Source organism: Lolium rigidum, chromosome 7, assembly GCF_022539505.1.
Source record: "Lolium rigidum isolate FL_2022 chromosome 7, APGP_CSIRO_Lrig_0.1, whole genome shotgun sequence".
Lineage (NCBI taxonomy): Eukaryota > Viridiplantae > Streptophyta > Magnoliopsida > Poales > Poaceae > Lolium > Lolium rigidum.
The window spans coordinates 20,505,435-20,520,633 of record NC_061514.1 but is presented as its reverse complement, the minus strand read 5'-3'; the positions used below and the strand labels follow the sequence as shown (position 1 = coordinate 20,520,633).

The 15,199-nt window shown below is 46.3% G+C and overlaps 1 protein-coding gene across 2 annotated transcripts; it reads left to right on the top strand.

The window, feature by feature from the left end:
* The first annotated feature begins 2,849 nt into the window (after positions 1-2,849).
* On the top strand, positions 2,850-14,707 carry LOC124675336 (protein REDUCED CHLOROPLAST COVERAGE 2). 2 transcript variants are annotated; one of them, XM_047211406.1, is made up of 23 exons: positions 2,850-2,940; positions 3,542-3,603; positions 3,915-4,007; positions 4,336-4,408; positions 6,185-6,490; positions 6,572-6,630; positions 6,746-6,877; positions 7,007-7,048; positions 7,152-7,670; positions 7,761-7,951; positions 8,160-8,661; positions 8,946-9,008; positions 9,145-9,246; positions 9,338-9,658; positions 9,737-9,829; positions 9,923-10,024; positions 10,164-10,268; positions 10,465-10,598; positions 10,909-11,092; positions 11,900-12,031; positions 12,117-12,229; positions 12,299-12,380; positions 12,789-14,707. In XM_047211406.1, exons 1-23 carry the CDS (start codon positions 2,865-2,867, stop codon positions 14,427-14,429), a joined length of 5,127 nt encoding a protein of 1,708 aa, XP_047067362.1. In that variant the 5' UTR covers positions 2,850-2,864; the 3' UTR covers positions 14,430-14,707. The 2 variants fall into 2 exon arrangements, with proteins under 2 accessions (XP_047067362.1, XP_047067363.1); XM_047211407.1 differs by lacking the exon at positions 12,789-14,707 and having other exon boundaries at positions 12,307-12,380.
* The last annotated feature ends 492 nt before the right edge of the window (positions 14,708-15,199 follow it).

Sequence of the window (15,199 nt, the reverse complement as noted above, 5' to 3'; positions counted from 1 at the left end):
AAAATCAAACACTTATTCTTCCAGTGCCAGTTCGCGAGATCTATATGGTCAGTCATCCAAGTAGCGTCTACCCTGTATCCTCCGACTAGTGTCACCAATGTCTTTGGCAATTGGCTTCATGGTATCGATTCAAGGTTTAAGTTGCTTCTTAGGGTGGGGGCGCTAGCGATTATCCGGGCGCTTTGGCTATGTAGAAATGACAAGATCTTTAATGACAAAAATTGCTCTTTGTTGCAGGTCATCTACAGATGTACATGTATTCTCCGTTCATGGTTACCTCTTCAGCGAGTGGAGAACCGAGACCTATTTACGGAGGTCTGTACACGGTTGGAAGCTACGGCGAGGGATACTTTTTCCCTACACGGGTGGCAGCATAGTCTACGGATAGATGCCCCACCTACACCTTAGGCGTTATATGATTCATCGTTCCGATATGTATCTCGCCTAGTTTTTATTATTCATCTTTTTGGACTTGAGACAACAAAACGCCTGCGTGGATCCAAAGTAATAAAGCATCCTTTATCGAAAAAAAAGTACCAAATTGCACCATTAGAGCATCTTAACTCTGCGTCCCCAAAGGACACTCCCGAAGAAGCGCCAGGTTGGTTGGTTGGAGGACGCCAAGTGCGTTTGCGGGATGCTCGTTTCCACCCAAGTCCCCCAAATGACGTGCGGAATATATGAAAAAAAAAACTGTTTTTTTAAATTTTGTTATATTTTACAAAGTTAAATGAAAAATGAAGAAGGCCAAACAAAACCTAGCTGGCACGCAACGGTCCAGCCGCGTTGTCTTTCTTCCCAGGGGTTTGGTTCCACACAACCTCCTCCACACCTGCTCCTTTGCCCGTCTCGCCGTCCATGACTCGCGAATCTGTCGATGCTACAATGCTGCCGTAGTTGCCGGAGCATCCCTGCGACGATGGCCCCTCAGCGTCACCCTCCATTCGTAGGAGGCCTTATTTTGAGCCACACGCGCTCCTTCGCGATCGGCAGCCTCAACACTCCATCGAGCGTCGAGCTTGAGGAGCCTCTGCCGCTCGGGCGCTATGAGGAGGCGTCCAGACTCCTTCGTCGCTGCCCGCTCGGCAGAAATCTCGGTGATGTGGCGGAGGATGGTCTCATTGGTGTCCTCGCGGGTACGGGCGGTGACCAGTTGACCCCGCAGTGACTCGAAGGAGGCCATTATGGGCATTTCCTCTGCCGACTACTCCTCTGGGTCTGGCATGCCGCTCCAGGTCGTCGTACTTCTCCTCCCACTCCTCCAGGTACTCCATCGCCGCCTCCTGCTCCGCGTCGATGTCGGCGAACTCCTCCATCTCGGGCTCGTTGAGCTCGGGCTTGATCGGAGGCGACACAGGTACTCCCGCCGGTGGAGGTGGAGACGGGGGTGGAGGTGCAGGCCTTCCGCGTGTGTTGCAGCCCAACATGGAATGGGTCGTAGCGTGGCGGCACGGCATTTTTGTGTCTGTGGAGAGAAGAGAATGTGCTAAGGCGGCGGCTGGTGGTGATAGCGTTGGAAGGCGGGATTTATATGCGGGGGTGATGATAGAAGAGGCGGCGAAAAGGCGGTAAGCGGTGCACGAAAGGGTGTGAACAGCAATAACGCCGACGCGTGGGATGACGGCGACGTGTGGAGAAGACGGGATGTCTCGCCTGCCTCCGCCACGAAAACCGTCGCTCTAGTAAGAATAAGCTAGCGCCTTGCGTTTGAGTCATTGACGTGATGGTCCCATCACTCGCCCAGCCTCTTCGAGTTGCGTCCGGAGCGCCCACAACGATCCCTATAACGGGGATGGACGGGGGCGCAAAGTGTATTGAACCGTGCCATACAGAACTGGCCTTGTTGCACCCGCCTATGGTGGTCAACTGTCCAACGACTGGAGATGCTCTTAGCGACGCAAGGTGCTTCCACCAAATAGCGAAAGGACTCGTGCATAAACCTCAATCTTGTCCTTGTCGTGCAAGGTGTTCCATGCATGGTGCTCCATCAGGTTGGCACTCGGCAGCACGACCCAACAGGCGAGCGAAACCTGCAAGGCAGCATGAAAACAAAAGCCGGCGGCTGCCTCGGACAGGCCGGGCAATGGCGCACCTCCCTCCTGGCTTGTTAGCTGTAAGACGGTGCCCTCCATCTGGCCGCCGCCGCCGCACCAACCAGCAGCCTCACGCCAGCCCTCCAGCTACCCGTACTTGTCCCGTTGCTCCTCCGCCTCCGGGGTTTCACCGCACGTCTAAGTGGAATCGTCGTCGCCTGGCGCTAGCTTTCCCGCTCCCCGGCCCGTGCGTGGTACTCGCGCACCTGCACAACAACCCCTCTTTTCTCCAGAAAACCAAGCTGCGGCACAACTGTTAGTACGTGACATGCCCCATTTGCGTGTTAATCCTTTTGGCCGCTTCTTCTCACTGTACATGCAGGCGCCATGGCCGTCGATGGAGCGGACGATGCGGAGGCGCCACAGGTGTCGCCACCATGTGTCAATGCGATGTACTGCGTGCTGCTCAGCGCCGGGAGGGGTGCCCCTGCTCCATGTGACTGCAAGCGAGGGCCCACGGGTCAGGCGCTTAGCGCCGTTGGGGTGGGGGGTGGAGTCACGTAGCTAGCTAGACGAGAGGCCAGGATCGCACGGACCTCCGAGGGCTCGATCGGATGAGAGCCCGGCCTCCCAGGCCGCTCATCCTATATCCTCACCCCTACCACGCCTCTGCCTCCTCGCTCCCGTTCGAGTCACTCCAGCTAGCTCCTCTTCCTCTTCTTCTCTCCGTCGTCCTCCCCTGTCTCTTCTCCCTCTCCTGCACCGGCTGAAACCAATATCGTCCATTAGTTTGTGCTTCTCTTGGATTGGAAGGGAGGGAGGGTAGCAGCAATGGCCCCGAAGGCCGGCCGCGGCAAGGGCAGGGGCGGCGGCGGCAAGGGCGACCGCAAGAAGAAGGAGGAGAAAGGTACGGATATACTCACGACGAAACTTATCTCTCCATGCCCGTAAGGTTTTGTGTCGAACTGTCGCTCTGCTCGAGTTCGTTCTCGCCACCATTGAATTGCTCTAAATGAAGAATTGTCTGGCTGTTATCTGTAATCCGTCCGCTTCTTTGCATGCCTAAAGGGTTAAAAGATGTACGGGCTATTAGCAGTAGTCTGCCTGTTCTTTATCTTCTTCTTCTTTTGCTTTCTAGTAATCCAGTAATCCTTTCCTTCGATTCCTGGACATGCTTTGCGCTGAATTGAAGGATACGCCCCCGCTGAACCCTTTTATCGCCATGATTAGCCTTCGCTGCTCCCGATGTCCATTACTTTTTTTTTAATTTCCTGTATGAATTAGTATCGAAATTACTAGTACGGGCAGCAATTGGAAATCCTGTTTCTGTTCTTGGTGTAACGTACTACACCGCGCCTGTAAGGACGGAGGTCGGTTGGGTCATGCGGTTCGTGAGCACGCAGTGAATTGCGGCAGCCGTCAAGACTCCTCTGACCACCTGAATTTCCTCCTCCTCCGTCTCATGTGTCATGTTGTCTGAAACTCTGTTTCCTCTGTTTTCTTCGCAGTGGTGCCGAGTGTGGTGGACTTCACGGTAACCACCCCCTACGATTCCCAGGTGACACTCAAGGTATGTATCGATCGATGCCTCCAAGCTTCTCCCACGCATCCTCGATGAACACACAAAGCTAGCAGCTACCTCCCCCAAACGACAACGAGCAGGACAAACCACAAAACCTGAAAAATCTTTTAAAAGCCTGCAGGCCTGATGCCAGCATCCGGTTTTGTTCAATTGTTTACACTACACAAGAGACAATGCAATCCAACAGTGAACTCGAGGAACATGTTTCTTTGTTTTAGCATGTGTGATTACTGGTTAGTGTGCTCCCCTGCTTCGGTTTTGGCTGACAGTTCGTGTGATCTTTGTGCGTTGGTGTGCAGGGGATCTCGACGGATCGCGTGCTGGACGTGAGGAGGCTGCTGGGGTCCAACGTGGAGACGTGCCACCTCACCAATTACTCGCTCTCCCATGTGGTAATATATGCTCCTCCCTCCCTCCCTTGTGCGTGCTAGCTCTGGACGGCCTGAATTCGTCTGCATCCTGTAGCTGTGTACGGTGCACTGCAAGCTTGCCTAACAGCCTAAGATAGCTGCTGCTCCAACATTCTTGGCTGATAGCCGTGCTATCAGACAATTTAATTAGCTAGTCGCATTCACTTGCATTGTTTGTCTTTCTTTGAAACGAAGGCAGAAGACTTGCATTGTTTTCTGTAATGTACTACGGTATATGTTTACCTGTTTTAGCTTGGTTAATCTGTAAAAAAATGTTGACTGACGGTGGAGCATGTGCTTTTTGCTTCAGGTGCGTGGTCATCGGCTGGACGACGGCGTGGAAATCGTGGCCCTCAAACCATGCGCTCTGACCATCGCCGAAGGTAGGTGGCGATCGACGACACAAACTACCTGCTGTCATTTCCTTGTTCTTTTCGCTACTCTGTTTAGTTTTTGGCGTCAGTGAAGGCTCACATGGATTCGCACCTTGCGTTTCTCGTCCGAACACGCACGGTCGGCGGAGCTGGCCGGCGCTAGAGCTGACATACGTACACGAAATAATTGAGCGATTCTCGAAGTAAAGAAGGAGATACAGTTGAGTGGAATGCTTGATTGGGTAGAAGACGCAACGTGCATTCAGACAAGCAGGGATGCACTACTGTTCCTTGCCATGTATATGTTCGTACAGTACATGTGCACCCTTCGATTCCTCCGATCAGTGGGCCGGGCTAGGTAAGGGTTTTTCGTACGTGATCCGGCATTGATGTCGTCAAGGTAGGAATCGACGGGAAGCACGCACACATGCACACATTTCAGAATCATGTGCTGCCAGTAATTCCCAACGCCGGCGGCAAGATAGCTTAGTGCTCGCTGGTCGTCGAGGCGGCTACGGCCAGTGGAACGGGGAAGACTTCTTTTTCACCCGCACCAACCGGCCCACTCGTACATTCTTTGCATGCCCAGCGCGTCAACACCACGGGGAATGCTCTGATGGCTTCGGGACTTGCTGGTTGCTTTCTTTTTTTTCACCTTTCCTTCTCATCCATCTTTTCTGAAGAGGAAATTAACCAGGCATAGTACTTGACGTTTGGTCAGTAGTACGGCCGGGCGAGCTGATTCGTAATCGGATACGTGCTGCTTAACATCACCTACTAGCTAAGCTAATTCCTCTCTTTTATTTTATGGAACAGCGACCGGTGCTGTCGTCAAGTGCAAAGTATAGCATTTGGACGCACCGGGAGGGCATATTTCCGCCTGGCCGATGCCAATTCCATGACTTCCACCTCCTCCAAACTCTAAATTAAGCAGACTAAGCACGGCGCTTAACTCTAGCAACACCATCATCTGAATTAACTGGTCTTTCCTGACCACCTGCAAGTATCTAGTCGCTATATTTTGCTTCACAAAAAGTATCTAGTCATTTGTCCCGTGCTACGGGACAAAGAGGCGGCTCTTCGGAATCAGCGGTCAGAGGGTGTGCGTGCGTTGGACTGTTAGCTAGGTCAAGTGGCCACTAATTTTAATCCTCCTCCGTCGCTTGCAATGACTCGATAGGGTTACTAGTACTATGCCTCAGGTATTTTAGAGGTTCAGTGATGTTGGACATGGATTATGTTCCTAGTCAAAACATGTGTATTGCTTAGCTTGTTGACTCTACCAGGTGTGACTTGAACGTACTTGTATGTCTTCACCTTGACCAATTCATCTGCTTACCTTAATTAATCCCCTTGCCTCGCTCGCCATGACCAAATTCAGTGATAGAGCGATATACTACACATGTATTGTCTCATAGTCAAACACATGTGTACTACTAGCTTTCTTGAATTTACTCTGTGTGTGTTGAAAAGCACTGATAAATTCATTCGCATTCACGCATTTCATCTGTTTGACTGGTCTAGCATGTGCTGTTCCAATATAGTGACACTACATTCTCAGTTAGCAACTTCCTTTTTTCAAAAGGAATTCTTTCAGATAAAAATGAACATTTTCACTCTCTAACACGAGTCCAGGGCCCGGGCGTTCTTTTTTTTTTTTGATGAAAACGAGTGCTGGGCTGAAACTTAAATCCTAGCATAGCAAGTCACCTAGGCCCAAACATGACTACCAGGCCTTGTGATTCTAACTGGGCCCAACAACGGCTTTCGTTTCCATCTGTGCAGAGGAGTACGCGACGGAGGAGGCCGCCGTGGCGCACGTCCGCCGCCTGCTGGACATCGTCGCCTGCACCACCGCGTTCGCCAAGCAGAAGCACAAGTCCTCGCCCAAGCACGCGCGCCCCGCGACGCCCCCGTCTCCCCCCGCCGAAGCCTCCTCCCCCGCGGCCAATGGCGGCAAAGGCGGCGGCAAAGACGGCGAGGTGCCCGCGATATCGGAGGCGCACGACATGGCGGCCATCGGGCCGCCGCCCAAGCTCGGCGAGTTCTACGACTTCTTCTCCTTCGCGCACCTCACACCGCCCCTCCACTGTAAGGAGACAACGCATTTCGCTTAGCTGTGCCCTTCACTGTCCGGGGATTGATTAACTGACGCTTCTTTCGGGTGTGCAGTTATCAGGAGGAAGGAGAAGAATGGTGCTGCACAGGAAGGCGATTACTTCGAAATCGAGGTGTGATCTCTCTCTCCCTCCCTCTCTGAACACAATAGAGCTCGTTTGATTGGCCCTTTATTTTGCAACCCTGCAACTGGCAACTATACTGAAAGGATTTTGTCATGTGATCCAGGTGAAGGTCTGCAACGGGAAGCTTCTGCACATTGTTGCTTCGGTCAAGGGATTCTACCTGGTGGGGAAGCCGCACACCGTGAGCCGCTCCTTGGTGGACCTGCTACAGCCGCTCAGCAGTGGATTTGCCAATGTTAGTAAGAGCGAACTCTACACATTTATTAACGTTGCCTTTGCTTGAATTTTGTCTGCATTTTTGGTGAATGTACTTCAGTGCTCCTACATTTCATTTTCCACTATCTGACAAGTGTTTCTGGCACAGGCGTACGAAGCACTGATGAAAGCTTTTGTGGATCACAACAAGGTTATGTTCCTAAATACTTTCCTTTTGCTTGGCTATACCAAGCTTGAGTCACTGCTTAAATCTATTGAACTTTTGATGCTGATACATTTCTTGCATCCTTTAGTTCGGGAATCTGCCGTTCGGCTTCCGTGCAAACACATGGCTTGTTCCTCCTGTATATATGGATGCTGCTACAAAGAGCCCAGCGTTGCCTGTTGAGGACGAGAGCTGGGGTGGGCATGGAGGTGGCAGAGGACGAGACGGAAAGTATGACCGGAGACGCTGGGCAAAAGAGTTTTCTATTTTGGCTAGAATGCCGTGCAAAACGGAGGAAGAGAGGGTGGTCAGAGACCGCAAGGCTTTCCTTTTGCACAATCTGTTTGTAGACACAGCGATTTTCAGAGCTGCTTCGACAATACGGCGGCTGATTGATACTAGTGTACGAACTGGTTCTGATGGTTCGTTAGTATTCGAGGAACGTGTTGGGGACATGCATGTAACTGTAAAGAAGGACGAGGCTGATGCTAGTGTGAAGTTGGGGGATAAAGTTGATGCAGCTGCCGTCTACCAGACGGATGCTATGGATATATCACAAAGGAATCTTCTGAAAGGTTTAACTTCTGATGAGAGTGTCGTCGCTAAGGTGATTGCCCTGCCACCTTCATGATTTGTACAGTTGACTGTGGGCTCTTAGTATTAGCTGCTAACTTCTATCAACATAATTCCCATGCAGGACTCTTCCACGCTAGGTGTGGTGATTGTTAAGCATTGTGGATATACGGCAACGGTGAAGGTTTCGGGTCGTACAAAGAATAGCACTGATAGCAAACAACCCAGTGATATCTCTGATCATCTTGATGGAGTGCTGAACATTGATGTAGATGATCATCCCGATGGAGGTTCCAATGCCTTGAATGTTCACAGGTTTCATATTTATTCTCATGTACATACTTGCTTACGTATTCTCCTTTATTCAAATAAAAAACTTGCTTAGTTATACGAGCCTTCAAGATCTTATTCAAATGTTTGCTCATAGCTCGAGGAATGCTGTTTAACACGCACTATTTTTTTCACATTTGGCTCTCAATGTTGTTGAATTAACTTTGTTCTTTATGTGTGTGTATTTTTTCAGTCTAAGAATACCACTGCCAAAAATTATCAACCCAGAAGTGGCTGCCAGTAACCAGCACCTTAGCTCTAAGACTCATGTTGATAATTATGCGAGAAAACTAGCACGTACAGTACTTGAAGCCAGCTTTATGAAGCTGGAGAACACGCAGAAAGAAAATCCTAGACTTATCAGATGGGAACTTGGGTCGTCCTGGCTGCAACATTTGCAGAAAAAGGATTCTTCAGCTTCCGGGGATAGTGAGAAGAGCACCAAAAAAGTTGAAAAAGATTCATCTGTCAAAGGTCTTGGCAAGCACTTTGAACAATTAAGGAAACTTAAAAAGAATGTTGAAGGTGCTAAGACTGAGAAGGAAGACTCTGATAGCAACTGCTCACTGACAAAGGGTATGGAAGAATCAGATAATAAAGCATTTGACGAAACCAGTGAGGCTGAATTAAGGAAGCTGATGCCAGAAGATGCTTTCTGTCGCTTAAAGAGTTTGGAAGCTGGCCTTCATCAAAAGGTGACTTAAGTATACAATTTCACTGTTATTTTAGAATTTCAAAGTGCCATCAATTGATATGTTCTGTCTGGAAATAATTTAATTTATGCCTCGTTTAGCCTACCCATGCTATTTACTCCGGACTGACAGAGCAAGCCATTGGTTCTACATATGCCATTAATTTGCTAGAAGCCTTTGTACTGTGTTGTGTCCATGATGTATGAGCAGAAGCACATCATTGTACATAGGAACATGCTGGTAGGACTTTATTGAATTTTTATCTAACTTTGTTTTTCTTGATCTAGTCCCTTGAAGAGCTCACAAAGATGGCCCATAAGTTTTACGATGATACTGCACTCCCGAAGCTGGTAAAGCATTGTCCACTCTTAGCCGAAGAACCTTATTTAAGACCCATCATTCTGAGAGGCCTTATTTAAAACATTGCCTGTTTTGAAACTTTCTTAGGGAATAATTACTTTTCTCTGACTAATTTAATTTGCGCAGGTGGCCGATTTTGCTTCTCTTGAGCTTTCTCCAGTGGATGGAAGAACTATGACTGATTTCATGCACACAAGGGGACTTAATATGTGCTCATTAGGTCGTGTGGTGAGTGTAAATACTATACTTAATTGCTTTTGCTTGTATACTCTGATGAAATTGCCAAAATATCCTGACATTTTTTTGCTCAAACTATCAGGTTGACCTAGCAGAGAAGCTCCCACACATCCAGTCAATATGCATACATGAAATGGTCATTCGATCCTTTAAGCATGTCATTCGAGCTGTTATTGCAGGTGTCGATGACATGCAAAATATGTCTGCTGTTATAGCTGAGACTTTGAACATTTTATTGGGATCTCCAAGATTAGATAGTGATCTTGATACAGATGCCCATAATGAGCATAACTTACGACTGAAATGGATAGAGAGCTTCCTATCTAAAAGATACTGTTGGAAATTGAAAGATGAATATGAACACTTGCGGAAGTCCATCATTTTGAGAGGCCTTTGCAGCAAGGTACATCCTGTAATGTGATATCTTCAAACATTACTGCATTCATTTTCTAAACACTGTACTAATGTATTTGTTGATCAGGTTGGCCTTGAGTTGGTTGCAAGAGACTATGATATGAATAGCCCAAACCCGTTTGACAAATCTGATATTGTCAATATAGTTCCTATATGCAAGGTAGCATGTTACTGAAACTTCCTGAAGTATTTATGTCTCGTCTATTGGATGGCTTGCTGATTAACTTTGCTTTGGCATTGTCTTCTCTTTCAGCATGTCGTTTACTCATCTATTGATAGTAGGAACTTACTAGAATCATCAAAGATGGCTTTGGATAAAGGAAAACTTGATGATGCTGTTAACTATGGAGCAAAGGTATGTAGTGGTCAACCTTTTCCACGTCTTTTCTGTATATCATTTAACTGCTGTACTATAGGACTTCCTGCATTTTGTTTAGTGGAGTCATTGGAATGCCACCTTTATGTCTGATGATATACTCTCTTTTCTTATGAAGGCCTTGTCCAAAGTTATAGCAGTTTGTGGTCCATACCATCGGCTAACTGCTAATGCCTACAGTCTTCTTGCTGTAGTTCTTTACCATACTGGAGATTTTAATCAGGTATATAAATGAACTTGGTCTAGATTGGCTGTACTCTTCCTGTTGGATGCTCGAGTTTAATAGTTTGCATAAAATCTGCTTTTTTTCTGAAAAACCACATTTTTGCAGTGAGCTGCATAGTTTTTCATTATAGAAGCTCCTCCAGAGAGAGACATGTCGAATAGCAATTGTTTACTATTTTATTCTGTCTCTGTAGGCAACTATATATCAGCAGAAGGCACTCGACATCAATGAAAGGGAGCTAGGTCTTGACCATCCTGAAACTATGAAGAGCTATGGGGATTTATCTGTTTTCTACTACCGTCTCCAACACATTGAGATGGCTCTGAAGTAAGTGTTGTCATAGGTGTTTCCTTGTGAAAATGTGATAGCTTTCAATCTTGACTTTTGCTCTTAGGCAGTCTATCGTGATCCACAATGTCATTGTGTTGATCTATTTCTTGCCATAATACGATCTAGCATATTTGTTGCTAGTAAAATGGCCATTGTGGCATTTGTTGCTGCCGAAGTGTGTTTACACATGAACAGTTGCCAGGGCACCTGACTGTTGGATAACAATCATTTCTCAGACATCATCCACGTTTTGTCGTTTTCTTTCTTTCTATTTTTCTTGACTTTGATAGTATCTTTCATCTTGAAGGTATGTCAACCGCGCACTTTATCTACTTCAATTTTCTTGTGGGCTTTCACATCCAAATTCAGCTGCCACCTACATAAATGTGGCTATGATGGAAGAAGGTATGGGAAATGTTCATGTTGCTCTAAGGTATTTGCATGAAGCGCTGAAGTGCAACAAAAGATTGCTTGGAGCTGATCATATACAGGTAAATGAATCATTATTCCACCTTAAGGCAATTTCTCTAAGACATTTTTTATTGAATTGGTTGACGTACTCTAGCTTAGAATATTTTGTTGATATCAGTTTTGTGTATCTGTCCACTCCAACACGACATTTGAGCTCTCTCCTGCACTAATATCTGTTTAGAATGGCATATTAGCACTGGAATGCTTCTATTATACAATGAGGATGCAACCAACACTTACAATCATTATGGGATCGATTTCTTTGTGTAGTTACATTTTTCTAACCCAAACAACATTCTTAGAAGCTCGTCTGAGCCAATGTTTCCTTGGAATCACATCACTGTAGTAAATTGCTTGTCTAACTGCAAAATCTGCATTGACACCTGTGGTATATTAGACATGTTGTGTTAGGCTAAAACAATGCATGCGAAATCTAGTGATGTAGCTTATAAAGTTTCAGGATATTTTCCATTGCTCTGCCTCAAAGGCCATTAGTAACTTCTCATGTTCTCTCAACTCTTTAATGTGTTCCATGTTTTGAAATGACATACTTTACATAATGCCAATATCACCATGCTGTTCTTTGGTTCAGAAAAGGTTTGTACATTGTAGCTCTGTGCTCTCATGTATTGCTGACTGCTGACTAGCAAAATTTGCAGGCACCTTTTCATATAAAGTACCACTTTATATATAGGAGAAACATGAGTTTTATATATAGGAGAAACATGTGTCAATTTGTTTGATATGCATGTACATTTGTATTCCGTTGTGTCCAATATGCACAAGGTCCAGTTACTAAATTAGCATCACCTTTTTTTGTCAATCAGACTGCTGCAAGCTACCATGCCATAGCCATAGCCCTCTCCATGATGGATGCATACTCCCTAAGCGTGCAACATGAACAAACCACCTTACAGATACTTCAGGAGAAACTAGGAGAAGATGACCTTCGTACTCAGGTTAACTATCTGTGAATATCTGAAGCTGAAGTCCAAATTTTTCAGTGCTTTATTGTATTGTTAAACATTACTTTCTTGCTTGCAGGATGCTGCTGCTTGGCTGGAGTACTTCGATTCAAAAGCATTAGAACAGCAAGAGGCCGCTCGGAGAGGCATTCCAAAACCTGATTCTTCTATTGCAAGTAAAGGACATCTTAGGTATGAATAAATTGTGTATTATCAAATTGTAAATTGTTTCAATCTAGATTGAAACATTTAGCTTTCCAGTGTATCAGATCTACTTGACTACATAAGCCCGGACCAGGAAAGAAAAGAGAGGGACATGCAAAGGAAGTGCAGGCGCGCAAAGGTGATTATAGCATCTCTTTTAGAGTTATACTTATTATATTTTGATTAAAACATTCTTCGGGCCATATACTGCTATATGTCATGCTAAGATACCTGATTGATTTGTGCACCCGTTATTATTATACCAATGATAATGTTATTTACCTGGCAACATTCCAGGTCCACCCGTTAACTCATGAACCAACTAAATCCATTTTGTTCTTAAATAGAACTTCTCTGTATATGGATAAGCATTTAATCCTTTATTGTGTTACATGATTCATGATTGCGGTAACTTTTCTGTTCCGTGTGTAACCTGTTTCCTTAAGAGTTGTACCGCTGCTGCCTAAAGCATTATGTATTTATGTGAGACTTTCATTTTGCTCATATTGCCTCTTTCCCTTTTCATCACATGTAATATTAATTGCAGAATAATACCAGAGCCCAACAAGGTGAATCAGTTGAAGAAAAGGATAACTTCCAGGATGACTCAGGATCTCTTCTTGAAGCAGTCAAAAATGATTTCCAAGAAGCAAAACTAGAACCGCAGGCTCCTGTTGTATCAGTAGTAACAGAAGAAATTTGTGCAGTCCATGATGAGCTGAAGCAGGTAGAGGCTTTATCACCTGAAGAGTATTCTGATGAGGGTTGGCAAGCAGCTACTTTAAGAGGGAGGTCTGCAAATGTGCGGAAGAAAAGCATCCGCAGAAGGCCAGCTCTCACTAAATTAGCAGTTGGTCGCATAGAAGATGGCCGCACTGCTTCTGCTCAAAGGACTGATGTACAGCCACAGACAAAAGAGCATAAAGAGGAAGCTACATACTCCCCTAGCCAACTATCATTTGGCAACTTTTTCAACAGTGACAAGTTGAATGGTGATCCCGTCATTACTGAAGACAAGTCTTGTAATGCTACGTCCAAATCAGAACAGAGCATAAAACCTACAGGAATTAACAGGCCAACTAGCATAGCTTCCAAGTTGGTATCATACAAAGACGTGGCAGCGTCGCCGCCTGGCACAGTATGGAAACCGATTTTGGAGCAGAAGGAAGCAAAGGAGAAGGATACTGAAGAAGTTACTGTTGTAACACCTTCGTCTGAGGAAGAAGATAGGAAACTTACAGATGAAGTTGAGAAGTCAAGTGATGAGGGAAGCAAAGAGATTGTCTCAAGTCAGCCAGAGGGAGGCAGTCATTCAGAGAAAGCTTCTGACAGTGACGGAAGCACATCTCCGAACAAGAAAACAAGTGGAAGCAAACTTTCAGCTTCAGCACCTCCGTTCAATCCTGGATCACTCTTATCAGTGTCCCATCCTTACAGCACAGTAGCAATATATGATGCTAGTGTTGTTCTTCAGACAATCCCAAGTCAGGCAATGGAGATTCTTCCTCATGCTGTTGATACTAGAGTGCCTCGTGGTCCTCGGTCCACCTTGTACTACCGTACTGGGCATTCTTTCCAAAGGAAGCAGGGTTATACACAGAGCCAGAGCACCATTGTGAGAGGTAGCACCTCCCCTCCAGCCATGAATCCCCATGCTGCTGAGTTTGTGCCTGGAAAGGCTGTGCAACAAACTGATTTGGCTAATGGGAAACATGTAGCTGACTCAGCGGATCAGCAGTTGACGCCGCAGACCTCAGATGAAGTGAAAGCCGATATTCTTGCTGCAGACAAGGCAGGCCAAGTGGAGAAGATAACTCCAGGTAAAGGGAAGGAAAACAGAGGGAAAGATGCGATGAGAGATTCGTACAAAGCAGAGCTGGCAAGGCAGATTCTGCTCAGCTTCATTGTCAAGTCGGTGCATGACAGTTTAGGTTCGACTCGACCTCAGCAGGACAGAAAGCCAAGTGCATCGGATGAACCCAGTAACGAACAGAGCAGCAACATAACCAAGCCCACTTCAGCTCGCAAAGAGTTCGATAAACAACCCAAGGCAGCCGAGGTGCCGAAGAGCGAGAAGGATACAGAGGGCTTCACAGTAGTTTCAAAGCGAAGAAGAAGCAAGCAACACTTCATGAACCCCATAAATGGTCTCTACTCTCAGCAGTCCATCTGCACTTCGGTCAGCTGAGGTTCCCGCGAGCACTTCCTGAGACCTGCGATATGTTTGGAAGATGGTATATTGCTTACTTTGCTGTTAGGCGCTTGGTCGCAAAGTTTTGCCCTATCCAGATGAGCGAGCATGTAGTCAAAACTGTACAAAGTTTTCTGTAATCTCCTTTTCTAATAATTTTTTGTAACTTGCGGTAGCAGCGGCGCTGAATAAAATGTTTTATTTACCCTTCTATTGTATGTCATGTATGACAGAATCATGGAGGATATAATAGAAAATATTTATTTCATCTACAAGCCAATGGTGCTCTCCTGAATATGCTTTGGTGTTTTGTAGTACTTGTCAATGGTTCACATTACGGTGAAGCTGTTGATGTGTATGATTCAGTTAGATAATGTGACTGCTATGTCAGTGTTCATCGCTCGGTTTCTTTCCAAGTAATCAAGCGTTTGAGTTCAATTCCCTTATTGTGGGCAGACTTGCAGAAATCCACTACCCTGTCTGCCTGTTGATGTGTTTGTGGGAAATTTTTTTTACAGCTGTTGGTAGAAAAAGTTGGTTTGTTTGCATAGCCTTTCATAATCGCTGTTGGACTCACCACACAAGGAGCGTACGTGTCCGAGCCCGACAGTGTGCCGCACGGTCGCGCCGGACCGCGGCGACTGAACCCCCGATTGGACCGAGCACGCATCCATTTTTTTTCTTTTTTAGATAAAAGAGGGGCAAAGCCCCTGGTTCCATTAACATGCAACCAAGGTTTCACAGTGACAAGATCTGGGAGCAAAAGC